This window comes from Pteropus alecto, unplaced genomic scaffold, assembly GCF_000325575.1.
Source record: "Pteropus alecto unplaced genomic scaffold, ASM32557v1 scaffold110, whole genome shotgun sequence".
NCBI lineage: Eukaryota > Metazoa > Chordata > Mammalia > Chiroptera > Pteropodidae > Pteropus > Pteropus alecto.
The window spans coordinates 9,842,311-9,856,193 of record NW_006431920.1 but is presented as its reverse complement, the minus strand read 5'-3'; the positions used below and the strand labels follow the sequence as shown (position 1 = coordinate 9,856,193).

Genomic DNA, 13,883 nt, shown 5'->3' with positions numbered 1-13,883 from the left:
GGTGATTGACAAGAGATCATTTTATTAGGGTAACGATTCAGGGGCGCCCCCCTACCTTCCCTCAACCCCAAGTTTAAGGATCTAGTAGGCCAGGGGTGGGGGCAGAATACGGTGCGCGGGCAGACAGGGCTGCGGGCGGGTGGGAACAGTGTCATGGGAGCTCTGGGCCCCGATACCGCCCGCGGGTAGGTCCCGGAAGGAGCTGCGGGAGAAGGGGCCGCCGCGAGTGCTGGAGCCGCTGAAGGACGTGGTGTTGATCGAGGGCAGCGCGGCTAAGCTGACTTGCCGCATTTCGGCTTTCCCGGACCCATTCATCCGCTGGAGCAAGGATGGCAAGGAGCTGCGCGACGGGCCCAAGTATCGCTACGTCTTTGAGGACCCTGACGTGGTCGCATTAGTGGTGCGCGATGGAGAGCTGGCGGACTTGGGCCAGTACAGCATCAACGTAACCAATCCCTTTGGCCAGTGCTCCGACTCGGCGCGCATCCTCGTGGAAGGTACGCGCGCCCCGGGTGCAGTGCCACAGAGCCGGGCAGCACCACCCCGCGGGCGTCCGCAGCGGGGTCCCGCTGCGCATTCAGCGCTGGGCCTACCCGAATCCGGGTGGAGATGTGGCCAGCCCAGCCCCAGCAGAGTCTGAGACATAGAGCAGGGCGCCGCGCGGCGCAGCGCAGGCTGGGTAGCTCTTCTCCATCTCAGGATGCCGTCCCACCCGGGCTAAGAAATCTCTGTGGGCTTCAATCACTTGACTTCAAGGCCCGAAGGTCACAGTGAGCCAGAGGCAGAGCCAGGGTTAGACAGAGCCCTGGTCTTCCTACTCCCAACCCCGGGCAATTTCCACTACCCGAAGCTGTCTCCAAGGAACTTTGAGATGTGTGACCATTCCTGGGCTTTCACCCCGTAGTATTTCTTCTGATTCTCCATTCAACCCCATAAATTAGGAAGGGCAGAGATGTCTTGTTTAACTGAGTTATTGAAGCCCCAGAGAGGCTAAAGACCTCCCCAACGTCAAACTGCGAGTTTAAATCCATCCGGTATTTAATACCGGTATTAGCTGAGGAGGTGATGTCCCTTCCCTGCCTCACCCTAGGTCCCTCACTGGGTCGCATTCCCTTTCCCTTCCTCTAGTCCCGGCGAAAATTCAAAAGGGACCAGATAACACTAAGGCGCGCAAAGGCACCACGGTGACGCTGACTGCAGAGATCTTGGGCGAGCCAGCGCCCGACGTGGGCTGGACCAAGGACGGGGAGGACATCGAGGAGGACGACAGGCGAGGGCGGGAATCTGCTGCAAGGGCAGGGCCTGGAGCTGGGAGCCTGGGCGGGACGGGGCCAAGAAAACCAGCGGAAGTAGGACCGGGGCGGGGAACTGGGAGTCGAACAGAGCTGGCTAATTAGCCTGGCCCAGTAAACTGACCCGTGTCCCCGCCCCGCCTCCTTCCCCCGCAGGGTGTTCTTCGAGATCGGCAGTACCACCACGACGCTGACCATCCGCCGGGCCACACCCCAGGACAGCGGCAAGTACGAGGTGTACGTGGAGAACAGCCTGGGCATGGACCAGAGCTTTGCTCGCGTGGACGTGGCCTGAAAGGGACCCTCAGACCTTTCGCCCTGGCTCCAAGCCGGGGGGTGGGTGGCACCAACAACCCCTCTCCATCTTGCTTAATAAAGCTGCTCTCTCTGACCTTCCGCATCTATTCTCGTCTTTTGAGTTGCCATTTCCTCTCCCTAGCACACACAACCACACTTATTTCAGACCTACACACAGAGGTCACAGAATGTTGGGATCAGAGGGAAGTTTGGAGAGTGCCTAGTTCAGTGCCTTACTTTACAGACAGTAAGTCCAGGATAAGCTTCTCTCACGGTTGGAAGTTTCATCACTTCCCAGCGGGAAGGGCAGAGGCGTCTGTGACTCCGCTTTCTCTTCTTTTGTATGCCTCAAGCCTCACCCTCTGCTGGGGGCGTTGCGCGCTGGCCACGCCCGTTTCAAGGCTGACCACACCCCCTCCTGGTCTCTAGCCTGGCTTCTCCCCGTGACCTAGTTCTCTACTTTGGCTGCTACCCCTGGGCCCATTCCCAGACTGCTCCCGGTCCTAATTCGCGTCCCGGCCTTTGCTTCTCAGGTCCCACTCTTCTTTTCATTTAGACCCGCCCTTCCGATCCCTTGGCCAAGTCCCCGAGTCCTCTCCTAAGTTCCAACCTCTCTCCTCAGAAGTGGGGACGTAACTTAAGAACTACAATTCCCGGCAGACTCTGCGAAGTTCTCGCGAGTGGCGAGAAGACACGTGCACGGAAGGAGCAAGCAGTAGCCGGCAGCAGAGTTGAAATAAAGGGGACTGGTGGTAAAAAGCTCTGATGGAGGGTTGGCAAAAGCGGTGAAGGGCAGGGAACGGCCCTTATAGGGCGGCTCGGAGATCCCGGCTGGCTCCTCGCACGTCCGGCGCTTTGCTGGTTCCACAACTCCTGAATACGCGAGGGTTTATCAGAGTCAGTTGTGAGGTTCAGTGGGTCTGCAGTCAGTCCTGTGAATCCAGAGATTCAGCACTTGGTAGTATTGGGACTCGGAGTTGGTATGTTAAGTGTTTGGGATGCTAAGGGAACCTGTCTTTTGATTCAGGGTTCATCACCTAGAGGTTAGTCTTAGGATTTAGGTTCAGCATATAAAGAGTTTTTGCTAGGGTTTGGATTTGTCAAATGCAGATCAGTGTTTAATACTTGAAATTCATTCTTAGTATTGTAGTTAAATATTTGGGGCTTACTCAAGATTTGTATTCAGGGTTCACTGTTGGGGTTCAGGGATTAACATCTAGAATGAGGATGCAACAATTAAGGAATTGGTAGGGTTTGTTTTGTTTTGTTTTGTTTTGTTTTTTATGTTTGGAATGTGAGGTCTATCACTGATTTTCTGAGTTCAGTGAGTTTGCGGCCAGAGGGAAGTCTGTTAGAGATCAAATTGCCAGGTGTGGATTTCAGAATTTAGTAGGAATCACTGCGGGGTTTGAAGGCCAACTGGAATCTGGGCTGGGATTTGAGATGGGTGAGATTTGTGAGGTGTTGTGCCTAGGGAGGGACTATGTTGAATTTTGGATTTGCATCCCGGGAAAGAGAGGGCCTAGTGTTGCTATTTGGGGTTTGGGATTTGGTTGAGGTATGAGTGGGGTTCCGGGTTGGGGTGCAAGATCTGAGGCTGACTTCTCTGTTGGGATTTGAGGTTTAGGTAGCAATCGTCATCATGCTTAAAGCTGTGATCCTGATTGGAGGTCCTCAAAAGGGTGAGGAGCCAGGGGAATGAGGGGAAGGAGAATGGGCTGGAGTGGTTGGTGGGGTTGGGGCGGAAGGAGGCAAAAAGCTGAAATGTGCTTCTCTCTCCCAGGGACTCGCTTCAGGCCTTTGTCTTTTGAGGTGCCCAAACCTCTGTTTCCAGTGGCGGGGGTCCCTATGATCCAGCACCACATCGAAGCCTGTGCCCAGGTAATTCCGTAGGCTCCCCTTTGCTACCTCACTTCCTGCTCATCTCCTGCGTGGCATATTTTCCCCTTTCCAACCATGCTATCTTTCCACCAGGCATAACTCCAGGGACTACCAGTTACAGATGACAATGTGAATGGCATCCCCCCCCGTCCCCACACTACCACCACCACTGAGTTGTGCAATGCAGCTGTCTTCCCCTAATCTAGTCTCTCATCTGCCCTGTTCTTGCTTGGATTTCACTCCTGTTTTTACAGCATGGACTGTGAGATTAGGCAGGAATCTTAGAGACAACTTAAAGCCTTAACATGGAAAACCTTAATGATAACAAAGCACAGAATCATACTACTCTTGCTCACTATGGAGCTAATTTCTTTACTGCTTTTGGTATTGAGACAGACAAGGTTTTGATTTGAGTCCAGTCTCTGCCTGCTAGGAATTCAGCAAATTTCTCACCCTTTCTCAGCCTTAGTTTCCTTATTGGTAAACTAGGGGTTATTAGACCTACATTGTGGTTGTAGCAAAGCTTAGAGATGTTTATATAAAGTACCTAGTACAATATAGGCACTTGATAAATGGTATCCTTACTTCACGCTGATCTCAAGCTCAGATCGACAGATAATAAATATGGTGGGAAATGAATGGATTATTCTTTAATACAGCATGGTAGGCAAAATCTTTTCTAGGGTGAACTCCACTTCAAATGTAGGGGTGCGGGGTAAAATAATAGAATAATAAAAGATTGCAAGATTGGAGACTGAGACTTCCTCTAACTTCCTCATTGTCCAAAGGAGAAATCAGGCCAGTGTGGTAAAGTGAGTGCCCAGGGCCCCACAGCTGAGACTAAAACTGTGATCTCTGGACTTCGGGCTAGGACCAGGGATTTCTCCCTCCTGTCATTCCCTCCTATCAGATATGTTTTTTGTCCCAACCTCTTCCCTTGTCCTCAGGTCCCTGGAATGCAGGAGATTCTGCTCATTGGCTTCTACCAACCTGATGAGCCTCTTACCCGGTTCCTAGAAGCTGCCCAACAAGAGTTTAACCTCCCTGTCAGGTCAGGTGTTTGTGCGCATGTGCTGCGTGGTGGTGGGGAGTGGTGTCCTAGGTGTCTTTGTTTTCTGCCTGAGTTCTCTGGAGTGGGTTCAGTCAGCATTTGCCAGAAGTTGCCCTCACACACTGGGAAGATTCTTATTTGGGCATCCCTGAAACTCTGAATATATTGTTTCTCTGAGGGCCTTAGGCAGGCGTATCCTAGGAACAGGAGGGATCAGGTCTCCAGGCCCATGGTATCTGTCTCCTCTGATCTCACTGAGCTGGCTCTGGGGTCTCGGGGGACAGGTATCTGCAGGAATTTGCCCCCCTGGGTACAGGAGGTGGTCTCTATCATTTCCGGGACCAGATCCTGGCTGGGGGCCCTGAGGCCTTCTTCGTGCTCAACGCTGATGTCTGCTCTGACTTCCCCTTGAGTGACATGTTGGCTGCCCACAGACACCAGCCTCACCCTTTCTTGCTCCTGGGCACCACGGTGAGGGGCCCTGGGGGGCTGGAGGGTGTCAAGGGGATGATCCAGAATTTCCTGAAATGCAGGGGATCAGGGAGGCAGGGCCAGCCCCGGGAGTTGGAGTGGGAACAGGCATCAGGAGGGAGAGGTGCCATAAACCCCAGCAGTAGTGGAGATGGTGGTGGAGACCCCAAGCCCTTTGGCTGCTCAGAAGTAGGGAGCGGGAAGGCAGCTGTCAGTTCTTGCCCCACCTGAAGGCTTGTCAGTGGCGGAGCTGCGTACCAGGTGCTATAGGGGAGGGAAAGCAAGAAAAAAAATAGACCTTGCTGCCCTGGAGCAGGCAGGTTACTGTCTTGACGTGTCTATCTTTCAGGCTAACAGGACGCAATCTCTCAACTATGGCTGCATCGTAGAGAATCCACAGACGCATGAAGTGAGAGCAAAGAATGAGCTGGCTGGGTGCCTACTGTATTTATCATCATTCTCCCACCAGTCAGCCTCTAGAGAATGCTGGAATGCTAAGGGGTGGGCCCCAGTCTTGTCAAACAGGTGGGACACACCCTCTTCTATGCCTTTAGAAAGATCTGTGAAGAGGTAACAGTTAATTTCAATGGGTGTGGTGCTCCAGTAGACATATGCACAGGGCGCTATGGCAACACAAAAGGGGCCTAACCCAGCCCATCTAGGTGAGTGTGCGGAGGGTTCCCTGGAGGAGATGAGGTCTGAACTGAGATAAATTTGTCAAGATGAAGGAGACAGGAAGACATCGCAGATAGAGGGAACAGTATCTGCAAAGGCAGGAAATAGCATAGTATCTCCAGAATTATGGAGGTGGGAACATGATTGGCAGGGCAGATGGTGGTCTCTGTCCCAGTCTCTGAAACTTCCTGCCCTGGAGCCTAACTGACTGCCACACACCCCTTTTATCTGTTCAAGCTTTAATGTTAAAAATACTTATGAACACACCTACACATACACACATTAAGTTTTGTGTTAGGTGCTAGCTAGGTGTGAGAAACACAGCCAGGAAGACACGATCCATACCTCTCAGGAGCCCTCAGTCTAGTAGGAGACAGTCAAAGACCAACCACTGCAAGCGCCACGGGCGAGGTACAGCCAGAGGACAGGGGGGCCCAGAGCTGAGAAGCTAACTCCGGGGTAGACAGGAGTGTACTCAGAGAGGGAGTGACAGTGTCCACTGGGTTTTGAAAGCTGCATTTTCCAAATGAAGAGTTTGTTAAGGCCGTTCCAGGCACAGGCATGCAATGGCTTGGATTTGTGTTCTTGGAGCAGCTGGGAGGTGGGGAGGATTGGGAAGGGGAAGGCATGTAGTTTGGACTTATCTTGAAGGTGAAGTTGAAGGGCAGTGGCAAGATGCACTCTGCATTTTAGGAAGCCCCCACCGTGGCAGCAGGGAGGACCTAGAGATCAGTGAGTGTTAGGGGATCATGGCGGTGGCCCCTTTTCTACTGACCCCAGCCCGTTCTGTCCTCAGGTCCTGCACTATGTGGAGAAACCCAGCACTTTTGTTAGTGACATCATCAACTGTGGCATCTACCTCTTTTCCCCAGAAGCCCTGAAGCCCCTTCGGGATGTCTTCTATCGTAATCAGCAGGATGGGCAACTGTGAGGCGGGCCCCATAGCTCTGTAACCCCAAGTAGCTTCAGTCACTGCTCCCCGCCCCCAGTCTCTGCTGTCTCCATCTCAACTTGCTCACCTTTCTCCTCCCTTCTCCCTTCTCCTTGTCATCTCCAGCCGAGCCTCCCCAGTCCCTCCCCTTGTAACCTCATTCTGTCCCTCTTCCTTATCCATCCCAGTTCCTCCTCTGTCACCGCCTGCCCACTCCCCTTCTGGTCCATTTCTCTCAAGCCCTGAGTGTCCCAGAGATGTCTTTCAGAACAGATGGTAACACACACACTTGGGCACACACACGCTTGGGTGCAGACACACACATGTACACTCAAGCTGAGGAAGCTACCCTTGGAGCATAGTGTCCCAGAGCCCTGCTTGCATCAAGCCTCGATCTCCCGGTGGTCCTCCTAGCCCTGGGAACTATTCCTTTCTTTGGCTCCCCTGCCTTCATTCCCTCTCACGCCTCATTCACTCGTAACTGTCTTCTCACTCCATCCATATCTGCTGCTTTCTCCATCTCTCCTGGCCTCTCTGTTTCTGCTGAGCTGGCATCTCTACCATCTCTCCCCCTCTCTTTCTATGACTGTCTCTGCCCTCACCAGCTGCCTTCCTCTGGGGTGAGTCTGTCTGTGTTTCATTCCATCCAGTGAGAGGGAGGGTGAGCTGGAGGTGGGGTTAAGAGGTATGGATGGGGAGGAGACTGGGAAAGTTGGGGGAAGCTGAGTCTGGTCGAACTCTTTCTGGGCATGGGGCAGGATGGGCAGCAGGTTTACACCTACGGCTCCCCTAGGATAGCACCCCAGCTAGGAGAGTGAGGGGGGTGACATGTGTGAGCAGTGGGAGAGCTTTCTGGGATAGGAGCATCCCTTTGGAGAGAATGCGACCAGACCTTGAGAGGGGGTGGTGGGGTTCCCTTTGAGCCCATCCCTAAGAGACTGTGTTGGCCCCCCAGTTGGGCTCAGGGAGGGAACAGATATCAAGCATCCTTTCTTCTCTGCCAGGGAGGACTCTTCCGGTCTGTGGCGGGGGGCAGGCACCATCCGCCTGGAGCAGGATGTGTTCTCAGCCCTGGCTGGGCAGGGCCAGATTTACGTGCACCTCACTGATGGTATCTGGAGCCAGATCAAGTCTGCAGGGTATGGGGGCCTCTGATGAGGTGGCTGGGTCACCTAGGGGTTGAGATTCCAGAGTGGTGGGGACAGGCTCTGCTGGCCCCTGAGCCCCTCCTCTACTTCGTGTCCCCCAGCTCAGCCCTCTACGCCTCCCGCCTCTATCTGGGCCAGTACCAGCTCACTCACCCAGAACGCCTGGCAAAGCACAGCCCAGGGGGACCCCGGATCCGAGGTACCCATTCGGCCCCAATTCCTAACCTTCTGCCCCCAACCCCAGTCCCCTCTGCCCTCAGAGCCATGACTCCTGACCTCAGTCCAGAGGTGAAATTTCAATCCCTGCCCTCCCCGAACCAAATATGGTTTGGGGTATTCGTTCCCAGGTCCTCTCTTCTGCTTCTAGGAAATGTATACATCCACCCAACGGCTAAGGTGGCCCCATCAGCTGTGGTAAGTGGTGGCCCAGCCCAGGACGAGGAAGGTGGCTGTCAGGATGGGTGGGACGGTTCCGATACCTCCTAAGCCCCAGTGCTGGTCTCTGCTTTGTCACAGCCTGTCATGTGGCTCAAGGAGGTCCCTTCCCCCTTATCTGTTACATGAGAGGATTGGATTTGGGGTCCTCCAAGCCTCTCCAAGGCTTATGGTATATGTTCCTTTCCACAGCTAGGCCCCAATGTCTCCATCGGGGAGGGAGTGACTGTGGGTGAGGGTGTGCGGCTCCGAGAGAGCATTGTCCTCCACGGAGCCACGCTGCAGGTAAGCACCTGGACACATGCAGCAGGGCATGGTACCCCTAGAGGCCAAGGGGAGGGGTGAACCCCATGGGCTCTGCATCTTGTCCCTTCCCACCCCCTAACCTCACACTGTCCTATTTGGCAGGAGCACACGTGTGTTCTGCACAGCATCGTGGGCTGGGGGAGCACTGTAGGGCGCTGGGCCCGCGTGGAGGGCACCCCCAATGACCCCAATCCCAATGACCCCCGAGCCCACATGGACAGTGAGAGCCTCTTCAAGGATGGGAAGCTGCTGCCTGCTATCACCATCCTGGGTATGGCTTCCCAGGGGACACAGGGCTGTGAGAAACCTCCACAGGTGATGGGCGGACGCTATGGGGAGCATTTGTGAGGGAGTGAGCGCGTGCGTGCACGTGTGTGTGTATGTGTGTGTGTGTGTATTTTCCTTTAGCAAACATTTACCAAGTGCCTGCTGTGTGCCAGGCCCTGTGTGAATCACTGGGGGCATGGGGCCAGAGCACAGATGGGTAGAGAGGGATCCCTCCCTATGGCGGTGGCCCCACCCTCCTTGCCCCTTCCCTCCCCTCCCCATGGCTTCCCCTGGTGCCCTCGTCCATGCTGCAGGCTGCCGAGTCCGGATCCCTGCTGAGGTGCTCATCTTGAACTCGATTGTTCTGCCACACAAGGAGCTGAGCCGAAGCTTTACCAACCAGATCATCCTCTGAAGGGGGCTGCCAGAAGGCTCCCCCAACTCCTACCCCTCCAGTCTCTGTCTAGAATGGACCTGAGGAAGCCAGGCAGGATCTTCATACACCGGGAGCAAGGGGGTGGGCAGACTCCTGGCCGCACTCTCCACTCCCTAATAAACCCCATGAACCTTGGAGCCAGCATGGACTCCGCTTGTGCCTGGGCTGGAGGTGGGGGTGGAAGCGGGGCAGCTGAGTCAGGCCCCCCCACATTAGCATTTAAATTGGAGTCGTCGCTGCGGGCTCATGAATAATGAATCTAGAGCCCTGGTAAATCTCCCCCTCCCACTGCCTCAGCCTCTCTTGCTGCTCCGGAGGAAGGCCCTCAAGGCTCCCAGCCTGCCTGGCCCCCGCTATCACCCCTACCCTGATGCTGCCTGCCTGCCTGCCTCCCTGTTCCTCTTCACTGGGCCTGGCTCGGGCCCCAGAGCGGAAGGCTTCCGAAGGGAAGGGTGAAGGATTTCAGCTGGGCAGTGGGGTGCGGGCAGCAGGCACAGGGACTGACTGGGAGCCACAGCCCCGAGATTTGATCACCTGGCACCCACTGCCTTCGGTTTCTGCTTTGCCAGCTACATTTGCTCCCATCCCAGCTTTTGGCAGGGTTAGGGGTTTCTCCCTCACCGCCGGATGCCTGCTGTCTGTCTTCCACTCCCATGGTAGGTAGGGTGGGCCTAGCTGGTGTCTTTCCTTCCATGACCACAGTAGGCAGCGCTATTCTGAGAGGGATCGGTGCCTGGCCACCTCCCTCCACCCTAGCTTTGCTCTTTGGGAGGTCCCAGTCCTCTCCACATTCCTGAAGCCCCTGAGAAACCCGGCATCTCTCGTGTTCGCCCATGACCCCCGCATGCCCCTCTCGGTGCCCCCCCCTCCCCAGCTGTGGGTGCGAAGCTTAGTTGCCAGATGAGCTGGTAATGATCGTAATCTGCTAATTGAGAGGAATCTAATTACCCGAAGAGAATGGGGGGGCAGGGTGTGGGTGGGAGGAGGAGGGGGTCCTGGCAGCAGGCATGGGTGGCAGCAGCAGGGTGCCGGGCCTTGTTATCAGCACCAGGGTCTGGGACAGAACCCAGGATTTTATAGCTGGGTGGTTAGGAAGATGGCTTGCTTGGGAGCTGGGCTGAGAGTCACATGGGGATTGGGCTAGATGTGACCTCCCAGCCCCTCAGGCCCTGCAGGCTATGTGAGAGCGCCTGTGAAATGACCCAGGGTTTTAGCATCCTGACATCTAACCTGCCTTGACTCAGCCCCTTTCCCATTTCCTCAGGTTCCTGCCTGCAGCCCAGACCTTCCATCATCTCTGCATAGGGTTGGGAGGAGGCTGCAGATGCCTACTCTGGGCCTGGGGTCAACTCCCTGAGGAGGAGGCTGGGAGAGGGGTGGGCCACAGGGCCAGGGGCTGGGTCCCCCCCCCCCCACCGTTTCATTCCCCCCAGTCCTGACCCTTCTGTTCCGAGTGGTTGGCAGAGGCCATGGCAGCTCCATCATAAATATGATAATTTAATTATTTTCTCAGCAAAACACCGTGAAATCCAATAAGTCTGTGTCAGGCCCTAGCCCCCCCCCGGGAGCCCCCTCCTAGGCCCAGTGGGGGTGGAGACATGGTGGGGTGAGGCACTGCAAGGGGAAAGGGTCAGGGTTTGAAGTGGGAGGAGCTAGCGAAGCTGATGTCTTTGTACCATGCTCCCCAGGTTGATGGAGTCACTGGTGTGCAGGTGTGTGTGTGAGCGTGCGCACACATGTACGCGCATAGGGGAGGTGGGCTCACATAGAAGTTGTAATGCCTCCCACTCCAGCCTTGTCTGCCCTGGAAGGGGCTTCGAGCCCCATCATCTCTTGAGGTCACACCTCAGGGCCCAAGATGTGGGAGCTCCCTGCTCCTCTATTACCTATAGAACCTCATTGTCCCTGTAGGGGTAGGAGGGTGCTGGGCCCCTGGCAGGGTAGAGAAGGGAGAACCAAGGGAACTGGGGTGGGAAGTGGGGGATGAACGGGGCGGTGGGGGGGGTGATGTGTGGGAGGGGTGCGTTCCTGCCATTAGTGCTTTTATCAGTTTCCATAAAAAGATTATTCTGTAAAGTCAGCGAGAGGGAGCAGGCTGGGGGCCGGGAGGGGGGTGGGTCCCTGGCACCAAGTCGGATGGGGCGATTAGGGAGGAAAGCTGGGGATGGGCCTGAATGTGGAGAGAGATTTGGATGGGCTTCAGGAGCCAGCGAGGGGGAGAGGCCTAGCCAAGAACACAGATTGGGAACAGGCTGGCCAGGACAGGGTGGGGCGGGACAGGGCCTTCATCTCCTTTCTGTCCCTTCCGTGGGGCTTCCCGGGGCCTCCGTCCACCCCCATCTCCATCTCTTCCTCCCAGCACTTAGCAGCCATTACCGGGGGAGCAGATTGCAGCCCCCCCCCCCCTGCCCCCCCCCCCCCAAGCAGGCACAGCTGGGGCCCTGCCACATCTGCCGCATCAGCATGGAGCACAGCTGGGCGTGCCCAGAGCCACGATCCCCAAAACACAAAGAGAGGTGGGGGCCAAAGAGAGCCCAAACCCCTGAGACACAATGACACCTCTGCCAACAGACATACTCCTCGAGGCGAAGCTACACCCACCACCACACACGCTCCCTCGTGTGCAGAGACAGAACTGACAAACACGAAATTACTCTATCCCGCCCCCCACCCCCGCTCCCCTCCCCCGGCCCCCTCTTCCTCCTCCTCTTCCTTCCCTCCAGGCTCCCCGCTGCCAGCCACCATGGTCACCTCTGAACTGCCCTGGAGTTTCCTCTGGAGGGAGCAGGGGTCTCACCCTCCCCAAGTGAATCCTTCTGGGAGGCTTGAGGGACAGGAGGGCTGGGGTGGCAAGGAGCTTCCGGTCTGAGCAGGAGCCTGGAGAAGCCACCTGCCATCCCCGTACCCCTCGCCACAAAGAAATCCCATTTGAAACACTGGTCCTTGCCACCCTGGGCATGATGGGGTCTCTATCCTAGAGTGGGCTGGCTGAGCCCCTGGACCGTTGTTACCCGTTACGCTGGGTTTCATAGCCCACCTCAAGGGGGCGCTGTGTGCTGTCAGTCTCCTTAACAGAAGCTCAGTGGCTCCCCGGGCGCCCGCCACTTACCCCACCCCCAACAACCGACTAGCACCCTACCCTCAGCAATGCACCCATCCACTTAGCTCTGCGACCCCTGACAGGTGCAGGGTTTGGGGGCTCACTAGTGATGGAAAAGAACCCCCCTCCTCAGAAGAGATAAGCAGGGGACCCTTCTTTCCTCCCGCTTTGCTAGGCGATGACCACTTCTTGGCCCCCGATTAAGCCCTACCCCTTTGGCAGCCCTTGTTTCTCCCACTCATCTTGGCCCTGATGTCTTGCCCTCAACCCTCTGTTCCCTGCCCCGCCTTCCGTGTCCCAGGCCTCGCCCCGCCCCTGCCCCTCGGCTTTAATCCCTGCTGCTGCTGTGCTGCCTTATCTGTTCCCAGCAGCTTTCCCTGCTCAAAGCCCTCTCCCCCTCCTTCCCCGGATCCTCTTCCCCTCTCCTTCCCTGGCTCTCTCCTCTCTGACCAGCACCCACCCCCAGCCTGTCTCAGCCTCTCAGGCCCCACGATGGCTCCTGGATGACACCAGATCCGTACCCCAATGCCCTTTGCCCTCCAGCCTCGGTTCTGAGGTTGCCAGCTGCCCACCCACTCCTACACTGGCCTCTCCCCACCACCCCTCCTGCTAAGGCCCCACAGACTTGGTCAGTTTCTGTCCAGCCAAGTTTTTCATCTTTCTTCCCTGCTTTCCCTTTCCTGGTCCCCTCCCCAGTTCCTCCAGCTGCCCCTCAATCTTGGCCCTGGTCTCCTTCAGTACCAGTGGCCCGCTGTCTTGGCTTGGGCATTCCAAAAAGAGATGGGGGTTGTTGGTACAAGCTATGGGAGAAGGGTCAGAGCTGGGCTGGGCTGGCCCTAGGATGAGGTCAGGGGTACAGAGTGCTGGCCAGCAGTGGGGGCAAGGCCTGGTGGTGGGACTTTAACCCTCCTAAGTCGCTTCAGATCACGGCTGGGCTTCCCCAACCCCCTTCTCTGGGACTCTCATTAACCGCTTCTCCTGCCTCGTCCGCAGCATAAATAACCCAGATAAATCAGCCGCCGTCCGCCCCCCGCCCCTCGGCCCCCGCACAGCCCGTTTGTCACCGCTGCTCGCTCACCAGCCAGGCCTGGCCCAGTCCCGGCCTCCACCCCCTATCCTCGTCCCTTCCTGCTCACGTCTGTCCTGCATTGGCTCATCCCTTGGTCCAAAGCAGAGCCAGGTCTGGGACAGGTGTTTGAGCTAGTGGGAGTGGCAAGGGGGTGTCCTTTGGGACCAGGGGGCGGCTGGGGAGTCTCTAGAATGCTGTCTAGGAGTTTGGGGGGGTCACGTCATTTATGAATGGGGCCACCCAGGCAGAGTATGGGGCCCACATGTGGTGGGAAGGGGCAAATGCAGCTCAGCTTGGGGGTCCCTGTGCTGGAAGAGGCAGAGCTCCAGAAGCCCCAATGTAGGAAGTGCCTGGAGGCACCTTTGGAGGCCCCCAAGCTGGATCCTGGGAGATCTCTAGGTCTGCCTTTGGGGCATTTTGCCCAGATAGAACCTACCCCTTCCCAGGTGCTCTGAGTCAGAACCCTCCTGCTCTCCCTTGTCCAGCTGCCCAGAGGCCTCTCTAATCTCACCTCTCAGTCCATC

General features: G+C 56.5%; 2 protein-coding genes across 5 annotated transcripts in view; both read left to right on the top strand.

Annotated features, from left to right (window-relative positions):
- Positions 1-1,853, top strand: part of LOC102898069 (CAVP-target protein) — a 4,406-nt gene extending 2,553 nt beyond the window's left edge. Inside the window, exons 2-4 of the mRNA XM_006906686.3 lie at positions 190-497; positions 1,129-1,270; positions 1,449-1,853. Coding sequence (XP_006906748.1) covers positions 190-497; positions 1,129-1,270; positions 1,449-1,587 — 589 coding nt within the window. The 3' untranslated portion in view covers positions 1,588-1,853. The remainder of the gene's footprint in view (positions 1-189; positions 498-1,128; positions 1,271-1,448) is intronic.
- Positions 1,854-2,215: 362 nt separating this feature from the next.
- Positions 2,216-9,332, top strand: GMPPA (GDP-mannose pyrophosphorylase A). 4 transcript variants are annotated; one of them, XM_025043275.1, is made up of 13 exons: positions 2,216-2,341; positions 3,211-3,271; positions 3,373-3,470; positions 4,418-4,521; positions 4,806-4,992; positions 5,342-5,401; positions 6,464-6,594; positions 7,603-7,737; positions 7,848-7,945; positions 8,114-8,160; positions 8,374-8,466; positions 8,590-8,758; positions 9,069-9,332. In XM_025043275.1, the coding sequence occupies exons 2-13, from the start codon at positions 3,232-3,234 to the stop codon at positions 9,167-9,169; spliced, it is 1,263 nt and encodes a 420-aa protein (XP_024899043.1). In that variant the 5' UTR covers positions 2,216-2,341; positions 3,211-3,231; the 3' UTR covers positions 9,170-9,332. The 4 variants fall into 4 exon arrangements, with proteins under 4 accessions (XP_024899043.1, XP_024899045.1, XP_024899042.1 ...); XM_025043277.1 differs by having other exon boundaries at positions 2,255-2,341; positions 3,217-3,271; XM_025043274.1 differs by lacking the exon at positions 2,216-2,341 and adding an exon at positions 2,433-2,569.
- Positions 9,333-13,883: the final 4,551 nt, after the last annotated feature.